Source organism: Gorilla gorilla, chromosome 16 (assembly GCF_029281585.2).
Source record: "Gorilla gorilla gorilla isolate KB3781 chromosome 16, NHGRI_mGorGor1-v2.1_pri, whole genome shotgun sequence".
In the NCBI taxonomy this organism is placed as follows: Eukaryota; Metazoa; Chordata; class Mammalia; order Primates; family Hominidae; genus Gorilla; species Gorilla gorilla.
This window is the reverse complement of record NC_073240.2, coordinates 87,365,719-87,384,380: the sequence shown is the minus strand read 5'-3', so window position 1 is coordinate 87,384,380 and position 18,662 is coordinate 87,365,719. Positions and strand designations below refer to the sequence as shown.

The 18,662-nt window shown below is 40.9% G+C and overlaps 1 protein-coding gene across 2 annotated transcripts in view; it reads right to left on the bottom strand.

Annotated features, from left to right (window-relative positions):
- Positions 1 to 18,662, bottom strand: part of AGBL1 (AGBL carboxypeptidase 1) — a 948,924-nt gene that overhangs the window by 868,435 nt on the left and 61,827 nt on the right. For both annotated transcript variants that reach the window (XM_004056715.5, XM_063698809.1), the window contains exons 2-5: positions 18,520 to 18,583; positions 16,727 to 16,873; positions 6,017 to 6,148; positions 1,526 to 1,619 (exon numbers count right to left, since the gene is read on the bottom strand). In XM_004056715.5, coding sequence (XP_004056763.4) covers positions 1,526 to 1,619; positions 6,017 to 6,148; positions 16,727 to 16,873; positions 18,520 to 18,583 — 437 coding nt within the window. The remainder of the gene's footprint in view (positions 1 to 1,525; positions 1,620 to 6,016; positions 6,149 to 16,726; positions 16,874 to 18,519; positions 18,584 to 18,662) is intronic.

Genomic DNA, 18,662 nt, shown 5'->3' with positions numbered 1-18,662 from the left:
CCAAGTCATATATATGTCCAAATGGACATGAGATAATTGAGGACAGTCTGTGTTTTTCCATCAACACCCCAGCACTATCATGGCTTTTAGAACTCAGATGTACCCCAGGAAGTGGGGGGAGAAGAGTGAAATCCCTGGATGAACCTAAGACTCACTAATTTGACTTAGATTCCTGATAAGACACTGGTTTATATTTCTTGTTATCTGACATAAATGTAAATTTAAGACAGAGTAAAATATAATTATAGAAAATAAATTTTTTTGGTCCCTGAGTTTTTTATTTTGAAGTTTTTTACCTACTAGATGAGGGTTCTTAGCAGAATTTAATTGAATTCCACCTTGCAATAAATTCACACCCTGGAGAAGATGTTTCCAAAATGAAAGACATAGAACACTGACCCCCTCCTTCCCCTAAAAAAGGTGATCTCAAAAAAAAAAAAAAAAAAAAAAAAAACACAGTTCCCTGACTAAATCAATTTTGGATCAGGGTATACTAAATAACAGATATTCTCAATATGTATTGGCTTTACAAAGGCTCTGAGAAGTCTTACAGTAAAGAAACCAGCATTCAATCCAGTATTTCTCAACTTATAGGATGAGAATTTTTTTTCACTGAGATATAATATATTTCACTCCACGAAATGCTTGGTGTAGAGAGCTGCAGGTGAGAATGGATGATAATGGCATAACTGTAGTGACCCAAGAGAAAAATAATCAGGTGGAACATGAGCCTAAGATTGACGCTGGGATGCAGAAAATATCACGGTTGGGCATGGAAATGTTACTTGCCAAATGATCCCATCTATCTTGGAAATTGGCTGAATTTCTTCTAATATTCTTTCAAGGTCCTCGCTGAGTCACTCCCATAAATGATAGATCTTAATAGTCCCGAATATCTCTAAAGCCTTCATGTCTAACCATCTCCCTTTTTAACCTGATGATTCACTCCACTCCAGCAAGCAGAGGCAGGGAGAACAGGCTGAATTTCATTTTCCAATCATAAAAATACATCTCAAGACTAGCACATGACCATGATGGACTATTATAAGGCCCAGAACTCATGCCAGAAGTTTAACTGGCTGTCTCTTTAGAGACCCTGTCATTTATGAAATGTCTTTTGAGGATTATATTTATTTATGGTAGATTTGCTGTGAGTAAAAAGTATATACCTGAGGACTTCAGGCAAAAAGAACATGAGGTTTCGAGTCTGAAAGATCTGGAATCAAATCTCAACTCTACTATTTGCTACCACAGTGACCTTGGTTAAGGCTCTCGACATATTTTAACTTGCTCGTCTGAAAAAGAGAATAATAATATACCCATTCAGGGTTATGATGAGAATTAGAGGAAATGACTTATGGGTGTGGAGGGATGTAAACTGTGAAAGGATAAAGACATGGTACCATATTTCCAAAGGAGAAATGACCACTAAACTGAGCTGGAAGCATCATGAAAATACATGTAGGGCAATCTCCATCTCTCCATCTGTTACAAAGGGGCAGAAGTATTACATGGCACTCTGTACCTGATTGCTTGGGTGCGCTTTCGGGTGTAAGGAGTAATAACCTTGAAAAGCAGTTCCATGGCTCCATTAATTCCCAGCATGGCTCCCATGGAGACTAAGAAAAACAAAAGCACAGTAGTTATGGTCACAAGTGGATGAGTTAAGGCTCAAGACAACTTGGATTGACTCCTTTAAATCTTTTAGGGGCAACTTGATAAACAAGATAGCTCCCTTTCTTTTCCACCCTTGTTGCACATTCCTCTATAATGTCATTCTCGGGTCTTCCATGACTAAGGTAATGACTTGACTGTGCCCCAACTAGAATGTCAAATGAAGAATCAGTTCTTCCTGCTCAGCAGTAACTAGACTGGGAAGTTTTTGCCTTTTTGGCCAATTGGGTGATTATCAAAACATTTTCATAGATCTGAATGATAGAAAGAAACTCCAAAGAGGTATCTGGTTAGGTAAATACAACTTTTGGATGTTACTCTTGTCTCCAAGGATGCCCCAGTGTCTCTCCAACATTCCCAGTACCCTATTCCACTTAGATCACTTTAGGTAGAGCTCTGCTCATGTCAGAAAATAAGAGGAGTCCACAGACACTCTCGTCTGTCTTTCCTCCACTGGACTTGTGTTTTTAAGACAAAGACCTATGAATGCCTTGTGCTTTAGGCTAGCCTTGATCTGAGAAAAGTGAGTGGGAACAACAGGTCTTAGAGAAGCAAAGAGAGGGAAACAAGGGTGGATGATACTGAATTGCTCCAACCCTCAGGAAAGGAAGCTAAAGGGAAATCTGAAGACTCCTCATCTCACCACAGTCTTTCAGATAGAGACTGAGGCTGATGTCTTTGCTATTGCAGGGTGCATGTTCCTGGAACATCGTCCATGCATATGTCCCTCCTGAGGCTAGTACATGAAGTAATTGCCTGGATCAAAATTCAGAGATTTGGCATCCTAGTCCTGCCCATCAATCTTCCACTCTTGTGGCTATTCACTCAGCTCTTACTTCCGAATTGGGAAAACAGACTAGAGAAAACTCTTGGCAAGTAATTAAAAAAAATTCTGGTATTGAGTAAGGGAGGAGTTAATTTTAAAAGCACTGATTCTAACATGGAAGATTTTAGGCTTGAAATTGGAAGAGGATAACAATAAGAAATCCTCACTGAGTTCACCTTTGTGGATGCCTGTCCGAGGTTAGAGCTCCGGCAGCTCTGTGAACATCTTCATTGGCCATCTGAGAACTTCTAAAGGGTTCATTGGCTCTCACAGACCCATTAGGGTTCCAGCCAACTCCTTCTGAAGATAGGAGCTGTTTAGAAAGCTTTGCTGGAACATTCAACAGTGGCTAACAATTGACGAAAAAGATAGTAATCCGCAGGCTTCTTGAACTCTGCTTGCCTCTCATCAGTAAAGTGAATGTATGGAGAGTGACAGTATAATTGTTTTAAATACCTTATGGAACAGTGAGTTGGTACAATCAACATAGGCTTAGAAGATGAATCAGATAGCCACCTCCTCATACCCACAGGAAAATCCCAAGACTTCTCAGAACTCCAGCTGAAGGAATTTTTCTAAATCTCCATAACCATTATATTTAAGGAAGGCAAGTTTTTCAGCCTATTTATGCTTTAGGAAACCAGGAAATGCTTCAAATTTCACTCTGCTGGCACACCGCAAACGTGGGTGGCACACCTTCTGTCTATTAACGAGAGTTGTCCTTTATATAAAGCCACAGTTCCTCTTTTCCTTTATTAGAGATGGGTGTATACAAATCTACTCAGCCTTTCCCTAATGCTCTCTGGTTTTCAGGTCAATATACAGGAGATGGGTGAACAGAGGCTCCGTCTGTGAACAAGGATTCAAGCATCTATCCCATTATTCCCCCAGAAATACCTTCTTTTTATGAATCCTCCATGTTTATTAAGAGGATTTACCAATGAAAATCAGGTTATTGTGGCCGGGCACAGTGGCTCACACCTATAATCTCAGCACTTTGGGAGGCTGAGGTGGGTGGATCACCTGAGGTCAGGAGTTCAAGACCAGCATGGCCAACATGGTGAAACTCCGTCTTTACTAAAAATACAAAAATTAGCCAGGTGTAGTAGTGCACAACTGTAATCCCAGCTGCTCGGGAGGCTAAGGCACGAGAATCATTTGAACCCAGGAGGCAGAGGCTGCAGTGAGCCAAGATCATGCCACTACATTCCAGCCTGGGTGACAGAACGACACTGTCTAAAAAAAAAAAAAAAAAAAAAAAAGAAAGAAAGAAAGAAAGAAAAGAAAGAAAAAAAGAAAAAAGAAAGAAAAGAAAAAAAATCAGGCATTTTAGTAGTTCTTGGGGTAATTAGAAACAAAAAGTCACCTATTAACTCCCCATATCTGTACTCATTCTACTATTTCAAAAGACTAAGGGAAAAGCATAGGGCGGGGAAGAGAAACTAGCAGTTATCAAGCAGTTGCCATGTGACAAACATGCCCATGAACATTCTCCTATTCACCCCATCTACCAAGTCTATGAGCTCCATTATGGCTAGTTGTGTCCACTCCTAAATTCATACATCGAAGCCCTAATCTTCAGTGCCTCGGAGTAGGACTGTATCTGCAGATAGGGCCTTTAGAGAGGGAATTATGTTGAAATGAGGCCATTAAGGTGGGCCCTAGTCTAATGTGGACTTATGTCCGTATAAGAAGGGAGAATTTGGACACGCAAAGAAACATCAAGGATGCCCAAGCATAGAAGAAAGGCCTTGTGAGGACACAGGGAGCAGCCAGCCATCTGGAAGCCAAAGAGAGGGGCCAGTAGAAACCAAATCTGCCGACATCCTGAGCTCCAAACTGTAGCCTTCAAAAATGTGAGAAAAAAAGGGCATGGTGGCTCACGCCTGTAATCCCAGTAATTTGGGAGGCCAAGGTGGGCAGATCACCTGAGATCAGGAGTTCGACACCAGTCTGACCAACATGGTGAAACCCTGTGCCTACTAAAATATAAAAATTAGCCAGGCATGATGGCAGGTCCCTGTGATCCCAGCTACTCGGGAGGCTGAGACAAGAGAATTGCTTGAACCTGGGAGGCAGAGATTGCAGTGAACTAAGGTGACACCAGTGCACTCCACCTAGGCAACAGAGTGAGACTTCATCTCAAAAAAATTAAAAAAATTAAAAAAATAAAGTGAGAAAATACATTTCTTTTGTTTAAGCCACATAGACTGTGATATTTTGTTAAGGCATTAAGGCAGCCCTAGCAGAGTAATGGTAATCATTATTACTACTGTAATTTTGTAAAGGATGAAACTGAGGTTCAACAGGGTAAGTATTCATGCTTCATGACTCATTAAAAAAAGAACCACAGTCAAACTCAGGTCTTTTTGGCTCTAAGCCCACGTTCTTTCCCCTATCGACTATATAACCTCTAAATAATTGTCACTTTCATTTCATAGGAAGGGAACTCAGAAAGGAGAAATGAAAGTCTATGCTCATTACATATGAGATAGGAGGTATAGGATCTAACATATTAATAAAAAGTTTCCATATGGAATAGAATTAAAATGAGTTCTGGAGTTAGAAATTCCACCCTCCTAACTTTTTATCTGTATGAATTCAAGCAATCACTTCACTTTTTTTTTTTTTTTAAGACAAGGTCTCAGTCTGTCGCCCAGGCTGGAGTGCAGGGGCACAATCAATGCTCACTGCAGCCATGACTTCCAGGGCTCAAGTGATTCTCCTACCTCAGCCTTCCAAGTAGCTGGAACTGTAGGCACATGCCACCACGCCCAGCTAAGTTTTTGTATTTTTAGTAGAGACCAAGCTAGTCTTAAATGCCTGGGCTCAAGCGATCTGACCACCTCATCCTCCCAAAGTGCTGGGATTACAGGCGTGAGCCACCATGCCTGGCCCTGCTTTACTCTTTAAAGTATCTTTTTCAAAGCTATAAAATTATGGGTCTAAATACAAAATTACTATGATAATTAGAAATAAATCAAGAGATAGCAAATAAATATCAACTGAGCTATGATGTTCCTAATAATTACCTGGAGGACCCTGTTGAGAAAGATCATGGGTTTTTTTAAATGGTAAGGGATGTTGTAATCAATGAGTAATTTCAGGAATATGGTAGGGAGATTTGTGATGTGAGAGTCATTCCGCCCAGATATAACACTTGAAGGTGACAAGGACTAAATAAAGTCTGCCCTTCTCCTGTCATAGATCTTTTTTTACCTTGTAGTACGAATAGAAAAGCCTACAATGCTGTAATGTGTAACTGCCAAGGAGAAACAATATTGAAGTCCATCTCTAAGAGCAGACTCAAGAGCTCTACCCAGCTAAGGAGAAGATGACGAAGTAACTTCTCACCTCCACAGCCTCTGGATTGTCAGCCTCTTTTATTTATCTGGCTGGGACCACCATGTGTATCTCTCACCCATGCTTTTCTTCCAACCAGACCCTCATGCAGTTTCCATGTGTCCCAGCCCAGGTTTGGAAGCCATCCCCGAGAGCCACAATAGAGTCACTTACCACTGGAGGCAAACACACGCAGAGCCCAGAGACAGTGAAGGAGATTCTGGCCATGGGATAGGTTCTTCCTGGCCAGAATCAATGTCACATCAAGTGCTTCCAATTCCAGGGCCTTCCGTCCAATCTTTTTATCTAAGAACACAAATCAATCTATCTTAGTTGCACTTCACATTGATTCTGGATTGTACAATGAGTAGAGTGGAGGAAGGGGAAGATGCTGAAGGAGGAGGATAATCATAGCCAAAGACATTTTTCAGACCTAGTGACAAATGCTGCTAAATATGTCCCCACTAGAACCAAATGGATCAAAAGAGCTAATTCAGGCTACACATATTTACATGGAAGCTTGTGGGTTGAATAACTCTTAAGCCCCCATATTTAGGTTGTCCTCATACATTAACCACAGTTCAATTGGGAATAAAGTTGTTCCTTTAAGACGATTCTAGAATTAAGAATATTGAATATTCTTAATATTAATATAATTCTTAATATAACATTCAAATGTAGTATGTCAACTTGGATTGGATCTTGCTTTGACTATGTCTATAAAAGACAGTTGGGAACATTTGGAGAAATTGGAATGAATATAAATTACACACATATTTTTAATTTTATTAGGTTTGTAATAATGGTATTGTGATTATGTAGGGAAATGTCTCTTTTCAAAGAAATGCACTCGAAAGGATTTAGGAAGAAAATGCTAACCTGCAATTTCTCTTAAAATATTTCAGATAAAAATAAATAGGTGAAGAAAATACGGCAAAATGTTAACAATGGTTAGAACTAAGTTTTAGGTATATAATAGGCCATCTCTCTACATGAGAGACAGTTTTCATAATAAAAAGTCAAAACACATTTTTAAGAAAACAAAATTATCCCCTCTAATGTTTCTTTCTTTTTAAAAAAATAATTTAAGTTCTAGGGTACATGTGCACAACATGCAGGTTTGTTACATATGTATACACGTGCTGTGTTGGTTTGCTGCACCCATCAACCCGTCATTTACATTAGGTATTTCTCCTAATGCTATCCCTCCCCCTGCCCCCCACCCCACGACAGGCCCCGGTGGGTGATGTTCACTGCCCTGTGTCCAACTGATCTCATTGTTCAATTCCCACCTACGAGTGAGAACATGCAGTGTTTGGTTTTCTGTCCTTGTGACAGTTTGCTGAGAATGATGGTTTCCAGCTTCATCCATGTCCCTGCAAAGGAAATAAACTCATCCTTTTTTATGGCTGTATAGTATTCCATGGTGTATATGTGCCACATTTTCTTACTCCAGTCTATCATTGTTGGACATTTGGGTTGGTTCCAAGTCTTTGCTTTTGTGAATAGTGCCACAATAAACATATGTGTGCATGTATCTTTATAGTAGCATGATTTATAATCCTTTGGATATATACTCAGTAATGGGATTGCTGGGTCAAATGGTAATTCTAGTTCTAGATCCTTGAGGAGTCACCACACTGTCTTCCACAATGGTTGAACTAATTTACACTCCCACCAACAGTGTAAAAGCATTCCTATTTCTCCACATCCCCCCCAGCATCTGTTGTTTCCTGACTTTTTAATGATTACCATTCTAATTGGCATGAGATGGTATCTCATTGTGGTTTTGATTTGCATTTCTCTGATGACCAGTGATGATGAGCATTTTTGTCCCGTGTCTGTTGGCTGCATAAATGTCTTCTTTTAAGAAATGTCTGTTCATATCCTTTGCCCACTTTTTGATGGGGTTGTTTTTCTCTTGTAAATTTGTTTGAGTTCTTTGTAGACTCTGGATTAGCCCTTTGTCAGATGGGTAGATTGCAAAATTTTTCTCCCATTCTGTAGGATGCCTGTTCACTCTGATGGTTGTTTCTTTTGCTGTGCAGAAGCTCTTTAGTTTAATTAGATCCCATGTGTTTCTTTTGGTTTTTGTTGCCATTGCTTTTGGTGTTTTAGTCATGAAGTCCTTGCCCGTGCCTATGTCCTGAATGGTATTGCCTAGGTTTTCTTCTGGGGTTTTTATGGTTTTAGGTCTAACATTTAAGTCTTCAATCCATCTTGAATTAATTTTTGTACAAGATATAAGGAAGGGATCCAGTTTCAGCTTTCTACATATGGCTGGCCAGTTTTCCCAGCAACATTTATTAAATAGGGAATCCTTTCCCCATTTCTTGTTTTTTTCAGGTTTGTCACAGATCAGATCGTTGTAGATGTGTGGTGTAATTTCTGAGTCCTCTGTTCTGTTCCATTAGTCTATCTGTTTTGGTACCAGTACCATGCTGTTTTGGTTACTGTAGCCTTGTAATATAGTTTGAAGTCAGGTAGCATGATGTCTCCAGCTTTATTCTTTTTGCTTAGGATTGTCTTGGCAATGCAGGCTCTTTTTTGATTCCATATGAACTTTAAAAAGTAGTTTTTTCCAAATCTGTGAAGAAAGTCTGGTAGCTTGATGGGGATGGCATTGAATCTATAAATTACTTCGGGCAGTATGGCCATTTTCACAATATTGATTTGTCGTATCTACGAGCATGGAATGTTCTTCCATTTGTTTGTGTCCTCTTTTATCTCGCTGAGCAGTGATTTGTAGTTCTCCTTGAAGAGGTCCTTCACATCCCTTGTAAGTTGGATTCCTAGGTATTTTATTCTCTTTGTAGCAATTGTGAATGGGAGTTCACTCATGATTTGGCTCTCTGTTAATGGTATATAGGAACGCTTGTGATTTTTGCACATTGATTTTGTATCCTGAGACTTTGCTGAAGTTGCTTATCAGCTTAAGGAGATTTTGGGCTGAGACAATAGGGTTTTCTAAACATACAATCATGTCATCTGAAAACAGGGACAATTTGACTTCCTCTTTTCCTAATTGAATACTCTTTATTTCTTTCTCTTGCCTGATTGTCCTGGCCAGAACTTCCAACACTATGTTGAATAGGAGTGGTGAGAGAGGGCATACTCGTCTTGTGCTGGTTTTCAAAGGGAATGTTTCCAGTTTTTTCCCATTCAGTATGATATCGGCTGTGGGTTTGTCATAAATAGCTCTGATTATTTTGAGATATGTTCCATCAATACCTAGTTTATTGAGAGTTTTTAGCATGAAGGGCTGAATTTTGTTGAAGGCCTTCTCTGCATCTATTAAGATAATCATGTGGTTTTTGTCTTTGCTTCTGTTTATGTGATGGATTACATTTATTGATTTGTGTATGGTGAACCAGCCTTGCATCCCAGGGATGAAGCTGACTTGATCGTGGTGGATAAGCTTTTTTTTTTCTTTTAATTACACTTTAAGTTTTAGGGTACATGTGCACAATGTGCAGCTTAGTTACATATGTATACACGTGCCATGCTGGTGCGCTGCACCCACTAACTTGTCATCTAGCATTAGGTATATCTCCCAATGCTATCCCTCCCCCACCCCACCCCACAACAGTCCCCAGAGTGTGATGTTCCCCTTCCTGTGACCATGTGTTCTCATTGTTCAATTCCCACCTATGAGTGAGAATATGCGGCGTTTGGTTTTTTGTTCTTGCGATAGTTTACTGAGAATGATGATTTCCAATTTCATCCATGTCCCTACAAAGGACATGAACTCATCATTTTTATGGCTGCATAGTATTCCATGGTGTATATGTGCCACATTTTTTTAATCCAGTCTATCACTGAGATAAGCTTTTTGATGTGCTGCTGGATTCGGTTTGCCAGTATTTCATTGAGGATCTTTGCATCAATGTTCATCAGGGATATTGTTCTAAAATTCTTTTTGTTGTGTCTCTGCCAGACTTTGGTATCAGGATGATGCTGGCCTCAAAAAATGAGTTAGGGAGGATTCCCTCTTTTTGTATTGATTGGAATAGTTTCAGAAAAAATGGTACAAGCTCCTCTTTGTATCTCTGGTAGAATTTGGCTGTGAATCCAACTGGACCTGGACTTTTTTTGGTGGTAGGCTATTTATTGCTTCAATTTCAGAGCCTGTTATTGGTCTATTCAGAGATTCAACTTCTTCCTGGTTTAGTCTTGGGGGGTGTATGTGTCCAGGAATTTATCCATTTCTTCTTGATTTTCTAGTTTATTTGTGTAGAGGTGTTTATAGTATTCTCTGATGGTAGTTTCTGTTTCTGTGGGATCAGTGGTGATATCCCCTTTATCACTTTTTATTGCATCTATTTGATTCTTCTTTTCTTCTTTATTAGCCTTGCTGGTGGTCTATCAATTTTGTTGATGTTTTCAGAAAAACAGCTCCTGGATTCATTGATTTTTTGAAGGGTTTTTTGTGTCTCTATCTCTTTCAGTTCTGCTCTGATCTTAGTTATTTCTTGCCTTCGGCTAGCTTTCGCATTTGTTTGTTCTTGTTTCTCTAGTTCTTTTAGTTGTGATATTAGGGTGTTGATTATAGATCTTTCCTGCTATCTCTTGTGAGCATTTAGTGCTATAAATTTCCCTCTACAGACTGCTTTAAATGTGTCCCAGAGATTCTGGTATGTTGTGTCTTTTTTCTCATTGGTTTCAAAGAACATCTTCATTTCTGCCTTCATTTCGTTATGTACCCAGTAGTCATTCAGGAGCAGGTTTTTCAGTTTCCATGTAGTTGTGTGGTTTTGAGTGAGTTTCTTAATCCTGAGTTCTAATTTGATTGCACTGTGGTCTGAGAGACAGTTTGTTATGATTTCTGTTCTTTTACATTGGTTAAGGAGTGCTTTACTTCCAATTATGTGGTCTATTTTAGAATAAATGTGATGTGGTGCTGAGAAGAATATATATTCTGTTGATTTGGGGTGGAGAGTGCTGTAGATGTCTATTAGGTCTGCTTGCTGCAGAGCTAAGTTCAAGTCCTGGATATCTTTGTTAACCTTCTGTCTTGTTGATCTGTCTAATATTGACAATGGGGTGTTAAAGTCTCCCATTATTATTGTGTGGGAGTCTAAGTCTCTTGTAGGTCTCTAAGGACTTGCTTTATTAATCTGGGTGCTCCTGTATTGGGTGCATATATATTTAGGAGAATTAGCTCTTCTTGTTGAATTCATCCCTTTACCATTATGCAATGGCCTTCTTTGTCTCTTTTCATCTTTGTTGGTTTAAAGTCTGTTTTATCAGAGACTAGGATTGCAACCCCTGCTTTTTTTTGCTTTCCATTTGCTTGGTAGATCTTCTTCCATCCCTTTATTTTGAGCCTATGTGCATCTTTGCATGTGAGATGGGTCTCCTGAATATGGCACTCTGATGGATCTTGACTCTTTATCCAATTTGCCAGTCTGTGTCTTTTAATTGGAGCATTCATCCCATTTACATTTAAGGTTAACATTATTATGTGTAAATTTGATCCTGTCATTATGATGTCAGCTGGTTATTTTGTCCGTTAATTGATGCAGTTTCTTCCTAGCATCAACGGTCTTTACAATTTGGCATGTTTTTGCAGTGGCTGGTAGTGGTTGTTTCTTTCCATGTTTAGTGCTTCCTTCAGGAGCTCTTGTAAGGCAGGCCTGGTAGAGACAAAATCTCTCAGCATTTTCTTGTCTGTAAAAGATTTTATTTCTCCTTCGCTTACGAAGCATAGTTTGACTGGATATGAAATTCTGGGTTGAAAATTCTTTTCTTTAAGAATGTTGAATATTGGCCCCCACTCTCTTCTGGCTTGTAGGGTTTCTGCCAAGAGATCCACTGTTAGTCTGATGGGCTTCCCTTTGTGGGTAACTTGACCTTTCTCTCTGGCTGTCCTTAACACTTTTTCCTTCATTTCAACCTTGGTGAATCTGACAATTATGTGTCTTGGGGTTGCTCTTCTCGAGGAGTATCTTTGTGGTGTTCTCTGTATTTCCTGAATTCGAATGTTGGCCTGCCTTGCTAGGTTGGGGAAGTTCTCCTGGATAATATCCTGAAGAGTGTTTTCCAACTTGGTTCCTTTCTCCCCATCACTTTCAGGTACACCAATCAAATGTATATTTGGTCTTTCCCATAGTCCCATATTTCTTGGAGGCTTTGTTCATTTCTTTTTACTCTTTTTTCTCTAACCTTGTCTTCTCACTTTATTTCATTAACTTGATCTTCAGTCACTGATACCCTTTCTTCCACTTGATCGAATCAGCAACTGAAGCTTGTGCATGCGTCACGAAGTTCTTGTACCATGGTTTTCAGCTCCATCAGGTCATTTAAGGTCTCCTCCCCACTGTTTATTCTAGTTAGCCATTCGCCTAACCTTTTTTCAAGATTAGCTTCCTTGCAATGGGTTCGAACATCCTTCTTTAGCTCAGAGAAGTTTGTTATTACCGACCTTTTGAAGCCCACTTCTGTCAGCTCATCAGTCATTCTCCACCCAGTTTTGTTCTGTTGCTGGAAAGGAGCTGCAATCCTTTGGAAGAGAACAGATGCTCTGATTTTTAGAATTTTCAGCTTTTCTGCTCTGATTTCTCCCCATATTTGTGATTTTATCTACCTTTGGTCTTTGATGTTGGTGATCTACAGATGGGGTTTTGGAGTAGATGATCTTTGTTGATATCAATGCTATTCCTTTCTGTTTGTTAGCTTTCCTCCTAACACTCAGGTCCCTCAACTGCAGGTCTGATGGAGTTTGCTGGAGTTCCACTCCAGACCCTGTTTGCCTGGGTATCACCAGCAGAGGCTGCAGAACAGCAAATACTGCAGAACAGCAAATATTGCTGCCTGATCCTTCCTCTGGAAGCTTCATTCCAGAGGGGCAGCTGCCTACATGAGGTGTCAGTCGGCCCCTACTGGGAGGTGTCTCCCAGTTAGGCTACACGGGGGTCAGGGACACACTTGAGGAGGCAGTCTGTCTGTTCTCAGAGCTCAAACACCATGCTGCGAGAACCACTGCTCTCTTCAGAGTTGTAACACAGGGATGTTTAAGTCTGCAGAAGTTGTTTGCTGCCTTTTGTTCAGCTATGCCTTGCCGGTAGAAGTGGAGTCTAGAGGCAGTAGGCCTTGATGAGCTGTGGTGGGCTTTACCCAGTTGGAGCTTCCCGGCTTTGTTTACCTAGTCAGGCCTCAGCAATGGCGGACACCCTTCCCCCAGCCAGGCTGCTGCCTCACAGATTGATGTCAGACTGCTGTGCTAGCAGTCAGCAAGGCTCCGTGGGTGTGGGACCTGCCAAGCCAGGCACAGGAGAGAATTACACTGTCTGCAGGTTGCTAACCTTGGGAAAAGTGCAGTATTTAAGTGAGAGTGCCCCCATTTTTCCAGGTAGTCTGTCAGGGCTTCCCTCGCCTAGGAAAGGGAAATCCCCCAACCTCTTGTGCTTCTCAGGTGAGGTGATGCCCTGCCCTGCTTCAGCTCGCCGTCCATGGGCTGCACCCACTATCCAACCAGCCCCAGTGAGATGAACCAGGTACCTCAGTTGGAAATGCAGTAATCACCCATCTTCTGCGTCAGTCACGCTAGGAGCTGCAGACCGGAGCTGTTCCTATTGGGCCATCTTGGAATGCCCCCTATTTCCCCTCTAATATTTCTAAAATACTGCTCCAAATAACCTGACACCTAGTGTTACAAATAGTCCTCATTATTTTAATAATTAGAAAATAAGCATTAAAAAAGAAATACTTATTTTCTGTTCTTTGCCCCCACTATGATACCTGTCAATGGGTGATGTCTAAATCATCCTGTTTGTTTTTGCAAGAATACATCACTATCAGATTTATCGGAGGTAGAAATGAGTAAAACAGAAATAAAACCCTAAACCTGGTTTACTGATATGTACCTCTGGACTAAAGGATACCAGCAAAGAGGTTGTAACTAAACTTACATAACCCATTCCCTTCATCAAAAAAGAGATATCTATCCCATTCCTTCATGAGCAGCCAACCTCATTTCTGTTCTGTTCAGGTCAGCCCATGGCAACTTGAATGTCAGTGTCAAGGACTATAACCCCTTGATGGCAGAAACTGTGGTGACATAATCACTACAATAGTAATATCAAGGTGAATAACTTGGAAATCACTGGCCTGGTGTATCTCTCATCTCTCTTTCTCCTATAAAACCTGTATGACCCTAGTTTGCCAGGGCCCTGAACATATGATAAGCATGTGACATGCAATACTTTGTTTAATCCTCACAGCACCCTGGAATTAAGTAGAGTCATCCCTCAGTGTCCACGTGGGATTGGTTCCAGGATTCCCACAGATTCCAAAATCCACAGATGCTCAAGTCCCTGATATAAAATGGTGTAGTATTTGCATATAATCTACACACATCCTCAGACCTTACATCATCTCTAGATTACTATAATACTTAATCTAACGTAAATGCTATGTAAATCGTTGTTAAACTGTATTGCTTAGGGAATAATGACATGAAAAGGTTTGTACATGTTTAGTACAGATACAATTTTTAAAAATATTTTCAATCCAAGGTTAACTGAATCCATGGGTGCAGAACCCACAGAAATGGAAGACCAACTATACAGATAGCTCTATTTTATACATAAGGGCACAATGCTCAGAAAGTTTAAGTACTTTGCCCAAGGTCACACAGCTAATAAGTGTCAGGGCCAGGCCTGAAACCCATGTCTGACTCTCCAGCTTATACCGTTTATGACCGAGGTATATATCAAGTCTCTGTGGTCCTTTCCTGGAGTCCACCTGGCTCACTCTTTGCTTTACTGACTTCTCATTCTTCAAGTTTTAGCTCCAATGTCACCTCTCCTGACCATGCCAGTCTAAAGTAGCATCACTCTTGCTTCCTCTTACAGCCCTCATCATAGTCTGCTATCATCAAGTTATTTGTTGATTTGCTGGCCTTCTCCACTTGAACATAAGTTCCATGAGAGCAGGTCCTTAACTGCCTTGGTCATCATGGTGTTCCTAGTGCCTAAAGCACCTGGCCCTAGGAGACATGCAGTAAATATCTGTTGAATATTCACCGAACGAATTGTATTGATTTTTTCTGGGACACGCTCATGCAGGTGTTGGCAAAAGCCTAGTTCTCCATCATTATCAGCAGAATGTTGAATGGACTCAGCGTGGAGATCCAAATATTGAAAGGAAGAGTGCCCCAGAACCCCTGGGCATTTGGCTGCCACTGATAGCACTGGACATCAAAGGCCTACTTTTCAGAGGATCTGAGCTTCTCAGCTGTGACCTATATAAGACTCAGCACACAATTAGAACTTAACACTTGTGACTCGTTTACAATGTCTGCTTGAGTCCTGAGTGCCCACGCTTTTAAACTGTGCTCCAAGATCTTCTAGAGTTTTAGGGAAATGTTTCAGGGTTTTCCTTGGTGAAAGAGAAATGACTATGGAGCCTAAATGGAAAGAACTCTAGGCCCTTCTTCCATCTTCCCTTCAACTAGGAATGTTCCACTTCTGTGTGACTTGTAGTGGATTGAATAGTGGCCCCCAAAAATTCATGTCCACCCAGAAGCTCAGAATGTTATTCTTTTGGGAAATAGAATCTTTGCAGATTTTATTACAAATTAGAGTGGGCCCTAAATCCTATGACTGATGTCCTTACACAAAGAGGAAATGATACAGAGGAGAACACCACGTGAAGACGGAGGCAGAGATCGGAGTGATGCATCTATAGTCCAAGAAACATCAAGGATTTCTGGCAACCCTCAGAGGAGAGGGGCATGGAACCGATTCTCCCTCAGAGACTCCAGAAGGAACCAACCCTGCCAACACCTTGATTTTGGACTTCTGACCTCCTAACAGTCTTCTGTTACGTTAAGCTAATCAGTTTGTGGCAATTCATTATGGCAGCTCTAGGAAACTAGGACACTTATATAATAGACTTTATTTTTTTAACTTTTATTTTAAGTTCAAGGGTAAATGTGCAGGTTTGTTACAAAGGTAAACTTGTGTCATGGGGGTTTGTTGTACAGATTATTTCAGCATCCAGGTATTAAGCCTAGTACCAATTAGTTATTTTTTCTAATCCTCTGCCTCCTCTTACCCTCCATCCTCTGACAGGCCCAAGTGTGTGTTGTTCCCCTCTGTGTCCATGTGTTCTCATCATTTAGCTCCCACTTGTAAGTGACAGCATGAGGTATTTGGTTTTCTGTTTCTGCTTTAGTTTGCTAAGGATAATGGCCTCCAGCTCCACCCATGTCCCTGCAAAGGACATGATCTCATTCTTTTTTATGGCTGTATAGTATTCCATGGTGTATGTGTACCATATTTTCTTTATCCAGTCTAGATGGGCATTTAGGTTGAGTCCATGTCTTTGTAATTATGAATAGTGCTGCAATGAACAAATGCATTCAGGTGTCTTTATAATAGAATTATTTCTATTCCTTTGGGTATATACCCAGTAATGGGATTGCTGGATCTAATGGTATTTCTGTCTTTAGGTCTTTGAGGAATCACCACACTGTTTTCCACAATGGTGGAACTAACTTATACTCCCACCAACAGTGTATAAGTGTTCCTTTTTCTCCACAACCTTGTGATGCAACTTTTAGACATGTTCCATTTATTTTTAAAATAATTAAAAACTGCATCGGAGTATCTCCCCTCCTTTCCCCCATATTATCCATGCCCCATGTAGCCCATGTTTGTTCTGGGCTCTGTCCTGAGCACCATACCTTGGATGAGCTGACATCAAAGTCAACAAAATGGCCTCTCCTATGGGGCTGGTCCTGCCATCACCATCAAGTTGTCCAGAACCTCCCTGCCACTTTCTCCCTGTGCTACTGCACCAAAGCTTCCCAAATTGCACTCATGATAACAACCCTAGAAGTGCCTTTTCAGTCAGCTTTAGGTCTTGGAGTACGAGTACCTCTTAGGCCAACTTTGGCCAGCAGCCGGAAGAGAGGCAGGAGGATGTCATAGTCTGGAGGAGCTGTCCTCGCTGTGTCTACCAGGGTCTGCAGAAGAGCCTCACTGCCACCCTTGCTGATCATGTAGTGAATTCTCCGGTCTGTGCCTGAGGGGAAGCCGGAGCAAAGATGAGCCACAAGTAATAATCCCCATTTTCCTTGGAGCAGAAGACAGACTTCCCAGCTAGAGACAGAGCAAGAATTAGTTCATTTCAACTACATAAAATTATGTAGTTCTTGAAGCAACCTGTGTTAAAGTTGTACTATCAGTTAAGGGAAGAGGGTTGTGAAATGGGAAAATAGTGGAATATTTAAGAACCTAGTTGTGTTCAGCTGCAACAGCTGTAATAAATAGAGCTTATCTGAGAGTCTGTTGAATATTCAGTATATGTATGTATACATGTGTGTACATGTATGTAAATATGCATATAGGCTTTTGAATAATCATATACTTAGAAGAGAGAATATCAGTATCCCTCTGCTATACATTTGAATCTTCGGTAACAAGGATTGGGATGATGGCCTAATCTGGAATCATTGTATTGATGGCATAATGATTTTCTGATGCTAGCCTTCAGAAACTGATGGGAGAAAATTACAGAAACCACTACAGTAGTCCCTTGAAAACGAAACATCCAATCATCCTATCTAGGGAATTTTGAAGACAGTCTAGAGCTATGATGAACTATTGGTCTTTCTACCTAAGTACAATTTTGAACAGAGATCTCCTCCACCTTGCCCAAGGGCAAACTCAAAAGCAACGATTTCATTACAACTTGGCCTTGGTTAATTCTCTCTATGCACGGGGCAAAGTTGACTTAACCAAGGTGGCCAACAGGGTGGTACATTATCAAAGATGACCATCTGATTTTTTGTCCTAATGAAAAGTAGCATTCTCTGCAAGAGGCACAGTAATCACCACCTTATCAGAGGGAGAACTTCAAGGTTTTGTCTTAAGAGTTTCAGACACCTCTGGACAAATGTAAGACAGCACTATCCCAGAAGACGAGTGACTTCACTTACACAGGCCCCACGCGAAAGACTAAATGTAAGTCATCCTGCCAGTGGAACGCAGCACAAACCATGGAAAGACCCCAATATGATGGACCCCTTCCTCTTGAAACCATAATCCTGAGGATCTATGGGTCTGGAGTGTCATTTATTTCTGATATTGCCTGTTCAGTGTTAATATTTCTTTCTAAAGTAATGAGGCAAGCATACATAAAAATGCAAATTGGGTGAATGTTGGAATGTTCAAAAATCTCAGTAAGAACTTGAGCAAATAGAAGCATGCTCCAGTTAATCCAGTTGATTCCAATGTAGTCAACTCTGTTATCTTATCTCTGAAAACATGATGCTTACATGCTTTCAAGTTCAGCTTCTGCCTGATATTCCTGCCTCTACTTCAAATAGCCAAAGCAGCTTCTGATACTCAGCTCTCTTAAATAGGTCACAATGGAAGAGAGCAGGGCGAGAAGAGGGGTAGAACCACGGAGGGTTACTACTAAATCTAATTTCCTCCTCAGTGTCGGGTGAGAAGACTGAGGAGTGCAAGTACAAACAGTCCAGGTTACTTGGGTCTTATTAACCTTAGAGAAAAAAGATGGGCTAGTGATGCTGCCTCTCACAGGAAACTGAAGCAAGACTGAAGCAGGAAACTGAAGACCCCCAGGTCACAGAGGTGCCTGGGAGAGATCACAGCCAACAGGCTCCACATCCGCCATATGAAAGCATGAGGGCATGGCCTACTCACCAACAGAAAGCAGATCTCCGAGGACCTTGAGGATGGTCAGGATGGACTCCTTGTCAGAGGAGCTCTGCAATGAGAACACAGGCAGCTATATTTAAGAATGCAAGAGGAAGGAGTTGGATGATCAGGGATGCACATGGAATGGC